Here is a 15,722-nt window from a genome sequence, read left to right as displayed (position 1 = left end):
CATCACCCTAATTCTTTTCAATGTTGCGCCACAGGATGAGTCTGTTCTGATCCTTTTAGCAACACTTGCTATCCAAAATAAAATTGGATTCTAGTTCTATAGATCTACTTTGTGGCACACAAATATCATGCTATAGTTTAAATATTTGCTGATTATCACAGAAGGTACAAAATGTCTAGCCAACAGTATCTATTAGGATATTTTTGACAAAGGAAATTATTACAGAAAGTGATTGCAACAATTATGTGTAACACAGTCATACATTTACATTTGGAATTTGTCATCATGGAGATCCTAAGATTTTGGCATTGTAGATATTTTGGTTGTAATTTACTGCACCAGTTTTTACTGATATAAAAGTGTAAACTGAAGTAATGATCACTTTTGCAACCCTGTTTCTGCTTAAGGCTTTTCAAATGACCCTAGAGGGTCACCTATTTATTAAATGTAAAAGTAATTAATTTTTGGTCCACTTTTTTAGCTGTCGTGTCAAAAAGGATACAATTTGAAATATTAGGGAAGTTAAAGTCATTCTATCCAGCATCATTTCCTGAGATGTGGCTCAGGTCACAAAAACATACACACTAACCTGAGAGCGAAACTGTAGTCCAATCCATATACTCATGTATATGTTGCAGCCATCCACACATTGATTAAAATGAATCCAGACAAAACAAAGGAAGTTCACCAATGTACTAATATTATTTAGACCCCCAAATGCCTATAACTAGTACGATTCCTACATACATTTAACTTGACTGATTCCTTAAAATTCTGTAACTTATTTAATAGTACTGATTGGTTTATGTGGTCGTCTTTTTTTCTGTTGGAAAGTGAAATGAAAGATGTCTCACTGAATATAGCATAAATACAATGGAAAAAATAGAAGGCCATTATCATGGGCATTTACAGTGTCTGTAGTTCCAGCATATGATTCTTATTCAGGAAAGCATGAGAGGACATTATGCTAATCAGCAGAGTGATGTTATCATTTTTTGACTTATGATGTGTTCCAGTGATAAAAGCTCAGGCTCTAGCCTGTTTAATTAAGAATAGTCCCATAGGCAAGTTGCCTCTCCAGGGTGAAAGGTGGAACAGGAAGGGTAAACATGAGAGTCTTTAAGGGTCAGGAGGTGAAGTAGGAGTTCTGCATGGAGTAGAGACGGTCGATGGGGTTTCCTACTCGTCCTGCCAGAAGACCAGTTTCTCCCGTTGCCAGGAGACAGTCACCAAGGTGACTGAGGCTTCCATCGCTATCCAAATCATGGAAGACTGTCTCTGAGTCTGCAATAAAAAAAAGAGGAGGATCCAAACATCTGTGGTAGAACTGTGTTAATGTCAAGAATACTAAAAGAGAAGGATGGGAAGGTGGTCAAATATGACTTTTAAGCCTGAAAATGTAATCCAAACTAAAGGCTTTATTGATGTGTCTTACCGTAGGAGTGGATCTGTTCACTGTTTAGCTGAGGAGGTGTCAGCCCATGTCGAAATGGCTCTCCGCCGTAGATGTTGGGGTCCAGAGAAAGTAGCTGCTGACGTGGCAGAGACGGGTATCCTAGCATGCTGTCCATACCATGAGTACTAGACCCATCTAGAAAGGTGAAAGCTCATTTTAAATATTTGAGTTTTTTTGTCTGCCTAAAAAAAAGGTATTCCCTTTTCCTACCCTCACTGTCATCATTGCTTTGACGGCCCCCTCTGCTAGGTCCTCTCCTGGTCCCTCCCAGTTGCTCCTGTTCCTGCTGCTGCTGCTGCTGTTGCTGCTGTCGGCGAGCTATCTTTTTCATCTGAGGCACAGAATTGGATGCCATAAGAATCTTCTGAAGGTGTTTACATTTAAAGTGACAGAACATGTCTTCAGGAAAGACATGGAGTCTCACCTTAGCTCTCTGGTTTTGAAACCACACCTGCACAACTCGCACTGTCAGACCAGTCTCAGCAGCCAGTGTCTCCCTCACCTATAAGTTAAAAATTGTCATTGCTTTTAGGAAACAATAGGAAACAAACTTCATAAATTGCTTTACCAGACAACCAGGGAACAAACAATGAATACTGAAAGGACAGTCGAGGTCTGTTTTGGCATGGACTTCCACTGATACGAGGCTGATTCACCCACCTTTCGGCATGGCTTGGCCGATACTTCAAAGGAGGCCTTGAAAGCTCGCCGCTGTTGTGTAGTCAAGATGGTACGTGGTCGTTTTGAACGCTTGTGCTCTTTGCCTTCATCACCACCTTTCCCACTCCCGGAGCCTCCCCCACCATCTTCATCCTCACTTTTCACTGAATAAGATAAGGAGTTGACAAAGCTCAAACTCAGACCCCAGTGCAATGTTCTCAGAAAGGCAGTTTTGTGGTAAAACTCTAATTTAGTACCCTATTTGGGTCATCTTGTTGTCTTTACAATTATTTGTATTACTGACCGGACACAAGCTGGAGACAATCCTAATTTCCCATCGTGCTACTTGGTGATTTTGTAAAATTTAATTGTGATTAGATGTGTTGAAAACTGTGATTAATCAACGGTAGGCCAATGATCAGAATTTACCAAATAAATCTATACTACTTTGACTTCTATTAGATGCGTTACAAGTTAAACAGTATTGCATCCAACACTGCACCTGATTCAGTTGGGGCAGGACTAATTGCAGCGAGCATTTCCCTCTCCTTTTCATAGTCCATGCGGCAGAGCAGCTGGCCTTCTTTCAGCACAAACTCATCACCTCTCTGCAGTCGGCGTTCACACTCGCAGCAGCTGAAGCAGCCCAGGTGGTATACCTGGCCTAGCACACGCATTATCAGCTCAGAGCGTCCAATGACCTGCAGGCAGGCACTGCACTTCCTTACAAAGAGCCTGAAAGTACAAAGAAACACACATGCCCTTATGTGTTCAGATTTATTTATGTCTGAAAGCAAAAAAGGAGTTAAGGTAATTAAAAATGAAGATGCAAACAAGGAGCTCTAACACATTTACCCTCAGCTGCAATGAAAATGTAGATGAGTGAAGTCTCTTAATTAAAGACTGTATAGGCATTACCCAATTCGCAGAGCAACAAGGTGAACATCTGTTAAGACGAGTAACAGTTGTTTCCGAGTTTTTGTTTTGTTTTCTCCCTAGCGACAGTAGGTGGCAGTAGTTAGTTGATAATCTGCTGCTTTTTTCTGCATGATCGTTAAATGTTAAGAACTTGTTACAATTCAGGTAACCTTATACAAATCACAATCCTAAAAATACATACTCTGTATACCAACTCTAAACTAGTCTTAAAATTGTCTTTGTTGGATTCATTACTTTTCTTAATGACTTCTTGCATTCTTTAGTTCCCCTATTTCTACCCCTCTGAGATGTTATAACCTTTCAATTGCTCTCATGCTTCAGAATCACTTCCAGTGCCTATTTACATTCACAGGGTCCAAGTCTCTGACTTCAAATTCCTCCCAAATCCCTGTTCTTGCACTTGGTCTCCTCCCCCTCCCTTAGCCTTTTCTACCAGCATTCCCAGTTTTCCCTCATGCCCTCCAAGCCTGCCTCCCCAGTTCACAGAAACTAATAAAGATGGGATTAATTAGATTGTTGTTTAAACAGTGAGATGGCCAGACAGACGCTGTAAACTCATAACCAGGGATTGGTGTTAGCATGGGGTTAATCTCTCCCCTCTCACTTATGCACACAAAAACAACCCCCCCCCCCCCCCCCCCCCCCCCCCCCCCCCCCACACACACACACACACACACACGCACAGGTACTTGCCCACACATATGCATGCATGCACACCAACATTAGGGCATGCAACAACTGCCTACCATCATACTGGTGGTATAAAATAACTCCAGCAAGGCAATAAGCTTTATGGACAAGAACATTAGCCAATCACGTCAGAAGATTTAGGATCCTTAAGATCCAAAATCAATAAAGACCCATGGAGACCGGAATAGCATCACAACAAAACAAAAATCTTGTTAGGAAGGGAGAGAGAATGAAAAGGGAGGCAATTGATGAGGAGATGAAGGTTAAGGTATTGACCCTCCCAGACTGACTGAGAGTAAGGTGTTGCTGCCCAAATCTGGAGAGCCAAAAACAGAGCCAGGTCTGCACATTAGAGCTTCTAATCTGTGGTTCTGTCCCAAACGCAGCTGCTGCAGCTAATCTTTCTCAATCCATCTGCCAAACGGTCTCCTCAAATTCCCTAAATGACTGTCCCCAACTTGATATCAAAAAGAAAAGTAGAATGTCTAGTGTCAACCCTATAGCTCAATTGCTAAAGGGCTTTATGTTTTACTGTTCTTTAACCTACTTTCTGACTGAAGCAATGCAATGCATTCCAGAAAGATGATTCATGTGTAAAAGAGCAAACCTGTTGTGTTGGTGGGTTGCTTCTGAAGCCTATGCTAAAAAGAAGAGCCCACCAATGTACTTTTTGCACAGCCTCACTTCACATCTGAATAGACACTTCCGTGTCTTAAATAGTTGCTTTCACAGTGGACGATACTCAGCAGAACATTATTATCAGGGCTGCTTGACATAAGACGGATGATGCGTGTGGTTAAGTCCCACACTCCCTAATCAATGTGTACACAGCACGGTAGGAATTTACTCAACATGGCACATGAAGGCAACTTGGGGTAACTGCCGCAGAGGGGGGTCTGTAAGTAGATCATTCTAATCCCTCTAATAGAAGTATCATTCGCACATGGTCATGTTTGGGGGGCAGCTTACCAAAATCACAATGAAAATAATAGAGGGTAACCATGGACCTGAGACAGTCTAAATTTAGCTTCATCATATTCTTACAAATATGTTTCAAATTTCTGAGCATTTATCATTTTTTATATCTGTTTCAGTTTCTTAAGTAATGAAGTAATAATAACAATTAACCTGTGAGGTATTTTGTGGTAAAATACATTAGCAGGCATCTCTTTCAACAAAATAACAGTTTGTACAACACTGTTTGTCAATACGTAAACTCGACGGCAAAGAAAGGGGATACAAGTGCACATCAGCCAAGAGTTTGTTTTGAATGAGATTCAAAGAAAAAAAGTCAACTTCAATGCTATGGATTTCTGAGGCAATAGAGGGTTAGAAGGTTAGAGCTCAGAGATTAAAAGATCAAATTCAGAAAGACAGAGAGACATGCTGCATTCATAGAGGTCTGATATAATCACGTTTTTCCTCTTTGTATTTATCTAGATCTCAGGCATACAACCAGAATCTTTGCCATCTCTCTAAGCTGTGTCATGTGGCATTGTTTAGCCTGTGAGCTCTGACAAGTTTAACACAGTCTGGACTGAAATACAATCATTTCATAAATATGTATGTGTCTCAGAGCTGTTACAGTTTAGTACATCCCTGTGTTGTCATGATTAATATTTATACAGGTATTGGTTTGGTTACACTGGTTATGAATTATGCTTGGTTTGCATTCAGCCAAACTTAAATACCTTGAGAAGAGAGAGCTGTCAGTCATTTTAAACACCTGGACAATTGTTTACCCAGCATATGAAACACTCAGGTCCTGATAGGCTATATTTTGTTTCCTACAAACTTATTGACACAAACATGTGACACATAAATGGCGCTCCCTGAAAATTAAGGTATAACAAAGAATTGAGAAGATACAGGAAAAAAGAACAAATTATATGCATCAATCTTACTTTTAAGTTTTATTTTGTTTTTTATTTCTTAGGTGTGTGTGTGTGCATGTGTGTGTGTGTGTGTGTGTGTGTGGGTGTGTGTGTGTGTGTGTATGTGTGTGTGTGTGTGTGTGTGTGTGTGTGTGTGTGTTTACACTTATGCGTGCACACTTTTGGCGGATATTGCTCTGTGGAGTAAAATGGCTCAGAGCCAGGGTTCAGTAATCACATCATCTCCTTTTATTAAATCTCCCTGCGCTGCTTCTGTGTTATTAAAATCTCCCAGCATTCCCCACGATACTTGCTACCCTGCCACCACTCTTTCACATACATTTTTGGGTGTGTGTGTGTGTGTGTGTGTGTGTGTGAGTATAGTTATATATTCATATATAACTACATCAATGCATTTATGTACATATTGACCATCTCTCTCTCATTTTCTCAGTATAGATAGATAGATAGATAGATAGATAGATAGATAGATAGATAGATAGATAGATAGATAGATAGATAGATAGATAGATAGATAGATAGATAGATAGATAGATAGATAGATAGATAGATAGATAGATAGATAGATAGATAGATAGATAGATAGATAGATAGATAGATAGATAGATAGATAGATAGATAGATAGATAGATAGATAGATAGATAGATAGATAGATAGATAGATAGATAGATAGATAGATGTCTCATGCACTCATGCATTCATAAATGCACTCAAACACATAGATAGAGGCGGTGTAAACACAGATAAGGTGCATGAGTGCAAACATTAATAAAACAGCGACAGATGCTGTCATTTGTCCAACAAGTCAACCTTTAATATCAGTGGTCTCAATGACTGCTTTCTAAACCAAAACCTCACATAAAGTTATATAGTCCCAATAAAAATTGTTCACACTAGTGAAACCATCAGTGTATATGAGAGCAGAATTTATTCTCAAAATAATTCAAAAGTCACCAGAAACCTGTATGACATGCATGGTCTGCATGGTCTGTGTTTCTGTGTGTGTGTCTGTGTGTCTTTGATCAAGAATGAATGCTATGTGTCAGGATGTAGATGTGTGTTTGTGAGCGTGAGTGATAGGGTGTGTGTTAGTTTAGATAAAACAGTTAATCCCCAGGCCACCAGAACGCAATATCCTGTCTGCCCGTTTCTCATTTCCTGTCTGACTCTGGCGGAGCGGGAAGCAGCAGGGAGGGGCTGGTGGGGGACAGTGGGGTCCGTTACCTCAGAAACAGAAGATACAGCAGGCTGGTTAGAGAAAAGTCTATGCCAATCTTTCTATCTCTCTCTCTCTGATGCAACCCCCTATTCTCACTCTTTTTTTTCTTTCTCCCTCTCTGCTTTTATTATCTCAGATTTAATAAAGCTGAAGCGAGCAGCTTGTTCTGCCATGAAACATTTATTAGCTGTCTGTTATAAAATTGTTGTGGGGGAGGAAAGATGATGGGGTCTCGTCTCACATTATGCAAAAACAGTGGCAATATCAAACGCACGACCCCTCCCACATACATACACACACAAACACACCGCTATACCAGATAAAAATCAGCCCATCAGTATGCCTTTTCTCTCTAAAACTTAAAAAATATATCCTCTTTACTTTGTTTATCCCATTTTGAACCCATTCTCGTTCACTTGAAGATGTGCTATATGTTCTTTTAGTCATTTCATCAGATCTGATATTAGTCAACAGCACATCATCAACACAAAATGAAAAGACATTAAACTCCCCCCTCCCTATTTTCTTTTCATCTGGCAAATGTCCAACCATCATCTGTTGAACTGCTAGTTTGGCTAAGATAAGAGCATGGCGGTGCTTTAAAATTGCAGAATATGGATGGATGTAATAGTGGATCCCTTGACTGGAGTTTATATACAAACGCAGACAGATTTGCTGGCAGATGATGTAAAGATTTGTAAAAAGCCAGTTTTATCTTTTCCAGTAGCATAACCTAACACAGAAAATTTAAGAAAATCCACCTTTTAATTTGAGTGCTGAATACTGAATACATTTATTCAGTGGGGGTCGGGGCCAATATTAGGAAATATTTGCTTTCAACAAAATTACAAGTGGCACAATTATTGGTACCCCAGCTGTTCATACCTTGCATTCTCCCTATGGTTATAGGACAGCACTTTGTCTTCTCTTTCACAGGTTTGCAGCATTCAGAGAGGGTTCTTCTCTGCACAGACTCTCTAGATTACACAAAATCTCGGATTTTCTGTTATGATATCTTCTATTTTACTTAATCCAAAAGTTTTTTTTGGATTTAGTTCTGGGGACTGACATGGTCTCATCTGACCAAATCTGACCAAAGCGCACAGTTACAGTTAAATGCTCAGTAGAGTAGTAGAGCAAATTCTACATGTCTACGTTTATGATAGTGGGACAGACTGCCATGCCTTTCAGAAAGTTCTTGCCATGTAGCTAGAGTCTAACAGTTATTGTGCAGATTTGGTGACCCCCTAGATGTCAGTACTGTAACTGCTGCAGTTTTCTAACAGTGACCTCTGGAGATTTCGTTTACTTCCCTTAACCTGCTAACTGTGTGTGGCAGAAAGATAAATATGTGTCCTTGTCCAGGTGTGGACATCTGTTAAATGCCATATTGATAGCACAGGGAAACAGAAAGCTATGGATTACTAACAGGAGATTTTCAAATAACTCTGGTCACTTTAAAAACTATCACTAAAACCAGTGCTTCAGTTAACATGTATTTTGATGGGATCATTAGAGGTTCCAACAATTGTGCCCCCAGTATTTTTGTTAAAAAAAATTGTTTCTTTATATGAGATTTTCTTTCCCACCGAATAATGGTCCTCAAATTAAAGGTTGGATCTTTCTAGATTTGTTTCTAAATTAATGTTACAACAATAAAATATAAATTTTTTAAGGCTGTTTACCAGGTGTACCAACAAATTTACCGACATCTGCAAATATGCCAGTTCCAACATAACAAAAGCAGTCTTGATTTAACTAAATCATACTCCATAAAGACAACATAATTTTATGTTTTATTACGATAAACAATTAGTTTTAGCTGTCTCCATGTCTCTCAGCACATTAAAAATAAGAGGTCTTGCAAGTTTAGAATTACTGGAGAATATATTTATTAAAACACAAGCATATTTGTTTTCTGACCACATTAAGACTAAGACTACTTTAAAACATATTTGTCAGTCAGTCATTCTCTACACCGCTTCTTCCATAGTGGGTTGCAGGAACCCACTCTCCAGCAGTCTACAGGCGGGAGGCGGGGTACACCCTGGACAGGTCACCAGTCCCTCGCAGGGCAACACACACAAACAACCAACAACACACTTATTCACACACCTAAGGGCAATTTAGAGAGACCAGTTAACCTAAAAGGCATGTCTTTGGACTGTGGGAGGAAGCCGGAGTACCTGGTGAGAACTCACGGATGCACGGGGAGAACAAGCAAACTCCGTGCAGAAAGACCCCCGGCCGGGAGTCAAACCCAGGACCTTCTTGCTGCAAGCAAGCGCCCCTGGTTTTTTATTTGCTTATACTTAAACCTATTTAAAAATAATTTAAAACATGTTTTTTTGTTCAAGAATTGCTGTGGAGGCTGATAGAAATTTGACATATTACATAATTCTCTGTTAGCATTTCTGAGCTGCCCACAGTCAGTTCTGCCTTCAGGACAGCCAGAGATTTCAACAATTAGTACAGAACCCAATCAGTCTCCCTGCAATTTCTTCCCATTGCCCTCCTGAGACACAAGGCAGCGAATATGGTGCGGGTGGTGGGGTGATTAAGAGAAAACAAGGGATAAATGGGGAGATAAACTGTTTGGTGTCATCACTGCTATCAATCTCAACAAGAAGGAAATGAGGTTTGGTATACAGAAATAATATTGCAAAGGAGACAGTGATGAATGAGGTAATGGATCAAGAGACAGGGAGAGGAATGGCTGATAGGGTGAAGGTATGGAAGAGAGAAAGAGGATGAAATATGTTTTTCCATCCCTGGATTAAAACTCAGACGTTCACTAAAAAAAACACACTTCAGTAGAACTCTGTTTAGGTTGTTCACAGTATAGTTACGCATAATAAGAATAACATATTTTTATAATTGCAAACAACATCAAATGTTTCAGACTTCTCCCAAACCATACTGTCTGGCATTATAGACAAGGCGTAGTAAATGTCCACAATGGTAACCAATTTCCACTTGGCTGAAACAGTTTTTGTGGTTTTACTGGGGTGTTTTCTAGGTTCTGTACTGCCAGACAAACTGTCTGGACTCAATCTTATTGAGCAGGGAAATTTTGGGAAAGTCTGACAATAAAGTCTTCTAATAAGAATTCAGACCATTTTTGATGTAGGGAAAACGTTTAGAGCTTACAGTTAGAGCACTTTGCTTTCAATCACCCCACTCCTTTATTTGACCTATCAATGTTATTTATTAAACAATGTCTGTGTGTCATGTGTTAGCCATGTTTTACAAATATTAACAACACAATCAATTTCAAAAGAATTTCTTACTGTTTACAGCACCAATAAATTTACTTTTAAAATCTAAATAGGCACCTGAGATTATGAGGTAGTTATTTGAAAATCTGAGGCTTCAGGGAATAATCTTCAATATCACATAAAATAAAAAAATATTTTAATACTTCTGTGCTGTGTTTGAGCTGTTAAACCTGAATATTCATTTTATTTAAAGAAAAATCCACTGTTATGCTGAAGTCTTACATTCACATTTTGAGCTTTAAAGCAGCCTTCTTAGAATAATTAGAGAAGCAGTCCCTCAAAAATATTAAATATGCAAATTCTGAATTAGATTTTGCCTTCCAGGCAGTTTAGTTGAGATGAATTGTGTGTGAGATGGGCTCATGTTTCAATATTAGATTGGTTTTCTAATGTGAATTGTTGTTTTTTGACATACTTACTTTTTCATCCCAACCCAGTAATTCAAAATCTATTCTGCTCCCTTTATCTTTCCATAAGCAAGTTACATATTTAGTCGAGTCCTAAAGAAAAAAAAAAGGTAAATAGGTAGATGCTGAAGGAAACATTATGTGAGTGTCCTTTACAGGGGACTGTATTCTGTGAAGGAGTCAGAGTTTGTATGTCTTTGTGCACAGTGATGTAATCAAGCCAAAGATGCTGCTTTAGAAAAATGAAATAACCAAATAAGAGCAGAGGATCTCGGAAGGTTTGCAAGATGCTGACTTAATATGAATGTGTGTCATCCAAAGATACTCCAATTATTTGCCCTAATGTAATTCCAAATATGCAAATATAACTAATAAGTCTGGATCAATGTCAGGCAAAATATATTTTCTGAAGCAGATGGTGCAATAATGAAACTGAGTCTCAAGTAAAAAGCAGAAAGAAAAATAAGCTTGTGCTAATGACTGTGTGAATTCCTCTAAAATTCTTATGCGCAATCCAAATTCCTGGACAAGCTTCTCTGTTGCAATGCACACACCTGCTTCAGATGGGGGAGTGTGTAGTGTAAGGCGCTGATGGACAGTCTGCAGGGAAAACAAGGAGACATTGTTGCTAATCTGCTGAAGGTCACAGACATTACTGTGTGCCAAGTCTGGCACCAACTCACACAACAAGGCAACAAGGCACATGCATAGGGAACTTAAACAACACCGTAATGAATTAAGCACTTACTATTGATATGGATTTGCAATTATATTCATTACACAAGGAAATCAAATTTCCTTTTTCAATCCATCATTGATAATTATGATGAAAATTTCGTTTTGACTCCACTTTCCCACTCATTTTTCCAGACGAACGTCACACAATAGAGCTTTGATATTCTTTCTCTCCCGCTCTCCTCCAGATGCCAGGTACAGTGGGAGAGTCTATGCTGCTGGATGCCGTCTGACATATTTCAAAACAATGATAAGCTACAGGCTTTTCTTTAAGCTGTCCAACCCTGCAGACACATACTGACTAGCATGGACAGAAAAACCGAAGAGAAACCATTTTATGACCATTCAGCTATAGCTGAATCATCAACAGCAAGCATATACTGCCCATTTCACCCGCTTCTGCTTTTAAGCTTGTTTAAACTTTGGTAAAATATATGTTGTGTTTCATCCAAAAGAGTACTTAAAGATTATCAATGCAAATAAGAATATTTAGGTAATTAATATTGTATACATTTAACAGAAATGAGATATGAACAGGCAAACTGTTGCCTACATAGAGTTTAGACCAAAAAAATAAATTGATAATAGCACAAGGATTGATATAACATGGAGAAAGACCTCCAAAGGCAAATAATATTTTGTTTGTTCTATAACAAGCTGTGATCCTTAAACTTGGTCTGTGTAATGACATGTACATTATTCTACACCATACATAGGCCACACACAGTCAAGCATAAGTTTTAATTTTAATACAATGTAAAAAACAATTTGACTGATTCCAGCATTGCCTGTATAGTATTGATCTGTGCTTTTGGTGCACCTGTTTAGACTAATGAGCTCATGGGACTGAACATTTTCTAAACTTGGAAGGAGTTTTGATGTTTGGACTGTTTATAAAATCTTCTTAATAATCATCACATGTTTTATTTAGAAAACAATAAACATAAAGGGGTTAATTGCTTGGTTGCAAAATACTGGAAAAATAACAGCACCTTAGCCTTTTTTTCTGATTCAATAAAATCTAGACAACAATTAACCAAAACTAACAGCATTGATCAATGTGACATCTTTATATTGTTCTTTTCTACTCCTATACACAGCTTGTGCAACTATCCCTGTTAGGATTTTGTATAGATTTCCACTGATTATGAACAGCCTCTATTTTACCCTCCCTTCGACCTAACCTCAAATCCTGCCTTAATGCTAACCAGAACCAGAACCAGAACCCTATGAATGACGTTATGTCTCATTTGCCCCGGAATTTGACCCTCAACATAATTTTCATTTTCAAAAGAATATTGAAAACAGTATATATTTTTTTAAATGCTTAGTCTAGCAATAGTTTTTTTTTTTTTTAAATCTTATTGTGTTATCAGATGCGTCTTACTTTTCATAGTCATGCTTGCAGTACAGCAGGCGGTCCCTGCAGTAACAGGTCCCGGTAAGTGCGCTCAGACAGACGGCGCACTTGACGCAGGTCTCGTGCCAGGACCGCTCGTTCACGCGCAGCAGGAAGCGGTCGGCGATGGGAGACTCGCAGGCCGCGCACACCTCTCCCCCTCCTCTGAAATCTGGACCTGTTTGGAGCATATCAGCCACAGTTACATCGAGGAGGCCAGAACTGGTTCTCATAAATAAATAAAAAAGCTTAAGCCTATCATCTGGCGCAAGCCAACTGTTGTTTCTTCTGACAAAGAAGAAGGGAAATCCCTTTTGATGTTCCAAAGGCAAAAAGGTTACACAGCTTTTTGACACAAATCCTATATTTAAAATGTTTAAAAATGAAATTTTATTTCTCGCATTAAGAAATTGACGTTCTTTTGCGTGGCCATAAGTAAGATCACAGTTTCCTTTCACACTTCTGGCCTATGTTTGATAAATGTTGTATGAAAAGAGCAACATTGTTAAATGTTGCCTGCATCTCTCTTGAAGTCATAAACTTAAACATTTACAAATATGAATCAGTACAGGGGCATCTGTGATGGTTATCGCTACTTTGGGGCCACTCTCATAACATTTCACGTAAAAATTTGACACTTCTTTGTCTTGTGAGAATTGACGGACTTTTTATCTCAGTTTCAAAAGGAAATTTCAGATTAAATCTTTTTTTTTTTTTAAGTATATTCATTATCTATTTATCAAGGGAGCGGTGAACTTAGCCTAACTACTCATTTCTTATATAATTAGAAATTCTCATCTGTCAAGCTTTCGAAGTCTCTCTATGTAGATAATTATGTTTTAAAAAAGCCTTCTGCTAATAAGCATTTATTTCCTTGCCACAAATAGCTCACCAAAAGGCGTGGAGGACGGAGGCTGTTGCAGACAGGACTGCTGGTTCTCTTCAGTTTTCATTCCTTCTTTCCTTCCCTCAGTGTGATCGCTAAAGAGACAAAATTACACAATATCGAAGAAAACATCGCAGCACATTCACAACCCAAACTAAACCAGGAGTACACCTGAGCCAAAGCTGGAAAACTAAGCACCAGTCCGTCTTTTGTTTGTGCGGCATTGATGTATAGATCATACAAATCAAATAGAATGAGCAAAAACAGTTATTTTGGATTCGGTTCAGATCTTTAAATTTAGAGAATGAGAAAAATAAAAACAATACATATTGAAGCTACAATCAACGAATCAAACCTAAACATCAAATATTAATTTTTGATTCAAACATAATTTTATATCAGTATTCGCCTCAGAATCTTGATTTGGCCCTGATACGCCTAAATTGTACAAGCCACTTTTAAAATTGAAATGTTATTATGAAGCCTACACTGTTTAGATTCTACTGAAAAACGAAGCAATAAAAAGACAAAATGCCAAAAACATTTCTTTTTCTCGTACTCTTTCTTCTCTTTTTTATTTTAAGATATAAATAAAAACATAGGCTTTTTGCTATCCAATACTGGAAATACATTCTGTTTAAACGTCAACAAAAGTTTTTTTAACGGCAAAAAATACCTTAATTTTTAAATTTTTATTATTTTATTTTATTCCACTATATTTTGTGAAAACACATCCTTAGCAAAAGCATGCTGTATAAAAAAATAACTTGGATTTTTTTCGATTTTATTTTGATTAGAAAACACATTCAGAATGAAATAAATTAATAAAACAATAGTGATAAGTTTATCATTTGGCAAAAGAGATAAATTTAGTTCCGGTTCTCTCTGGAATTTCCGACTCTTTGAATGTAGTTTAAAACATACGAGAGAGAGAGTTTTGGGCTGTTGTTAAACAAAATTATCAAACTAAACAAATAAATTATGTAAATGCAGTTAATCTGATTTGGGATCTTTCCTGTGTGGCTTCAGTGAATAAATCAAATTATTGCCATACAGCAATAGGTTGTGAAAGCCTGAAATGTTGTTTTGTTACTCTTTTAAAACCAGGGATTGGTCAATAAGATGTTGGTCTCATTCTGTTAATTTACTTATTCAGTCACATAAAATTACAGTTAACAATTCAGCCAAATGAGTGGTCAAAAGTAGCCTAATAATAATAATAATAATAATAATAATAATAATAATAATTTATTATAACAACGATTTTGCCCAACAATTGGATTTGATTATCTCTCTCAATGAAGAAAAAAGTACTTCCGTACACTGACAGTATAAAATAATTATTGACAAAATCCAACATAAGACAATATAAGAATAGTAAGAGAATGGATAATCCACACCTCATCCATTCTCAGTCTAAATATCATGGAACAATTCACCCAAAAATCTCAGAGTAGTTCTCATTTTACCCTGTACATTCATGGAGAAAAGCATCCCACCCAGAGCTTGCTTTATGATACGAAGAATTCACTCAAGTCTAACTTTTGCACATGTCCATGCTGCTTTCTCTGCCAACCTGTTCCTGAGTTTCAGAGTCTTACCTTGAGGTGAAACACACTCCTGAAATCTCGGTTGGCAACATTTAAATCCAGCGAAACTTCCAGCTTTTGTGTGACAGAACAGACGCGATTTTACAGATCGTCCACATTAGCTACCTCACAGTTTGCTTACGGAAGAAATTCCAACACCATGATGCCCGAAAATATGGTCTATTGTGTCTCCTGATTTCTCCGACAGCCGTGTGCGCGCTCTGGTTTGTTTTGTGCGCAAAAAGGGAGCGGAGGGAGGAGATGGACAGGCACGGAGGGAGGGAGAAGGTGCGGAAGATGATGAGAGAAGATGAGCAATAATGTGTGCCTATTGATAACTCAGATGAGAAAGATCTCTTGAATCTGTGTTTAGGGGTAGATCGATTCTTATAAAGGGCACAGTTAAGCAATAACTTAGTGACTTATTGATATCCCCTTGTATAACAAATAAATCTTTAGCATTGATTTTATATACTAACCCGAAACATCTTGATTTTGGGATGAACGTCTGAAGAAGCAAAGGCAAATGAGCACTTGCACCTGAACAGAACCCTCCTAAATATTACGA

At 38.1% G+C, this 15,722-nt stretch overlaps 1 protein-coding gene across 1 annotated transcript; it reads right to left on the bottom strand.

The window, feature by feature from the left end:
* Positions 1 to 1,029: 1,029 nt before the first annotated feature.
* On the bottom strand, positions 1,030 to 15,383 carry LOC124862894 (LIM homeobox transcription factor 1-alpha-like). The gene is made up of 9 exons (XM_047357089.1): positions 15,167 to 15,383; positions 13,572 to 13,660; positions 12,668 to 12,857; positions 2,619 to 2,851; positions 2,117 to 2,280; positions 1,881 to 1,958; positions 1,667 to 1,787; positions 1,436 to 1,591; positions 1,030 to 1,284 (listed from the first exon to the last, which is right to left on the bottom strand). The coding sequence occupies exons 1-9, from the start codon at positions 15,205 to 15,207 to the stop codon at positions 1,127 to 1,129; spliced, it is 1,230 nt and encodes a 409-aa protein (XP_047213045.1). The 5' UTR covers positions 15,208 to 15,383; the 3' UTR covers positions 1,030 to 1,126.
* Between the last annotated feature and the right edge of the window lie 339 nt (positions 15,384 to 15,722).

The sequence above is a fragment of the Girardinichthys multiradiatus genome, chromosome X (assembly GCF_021462225.1).
Source record: "Girardinichthys multiradiatus isolate DD_20200921_A chromosome X, DD_fGirMul_XY1, whole genome shotgun sequence".
NCBI lineage: Eukaryota > Metazoa > Chordata > Actinopteri > Cyprinodontiformes > Goodeidae > Girardinichthys > Girardinichthys multiradiatus.
The sequence above is the reverse complement of the archived record's forward strand: the minus strand, read 5'-3'. Positions and strand labels throughout refer to the sequence as shown.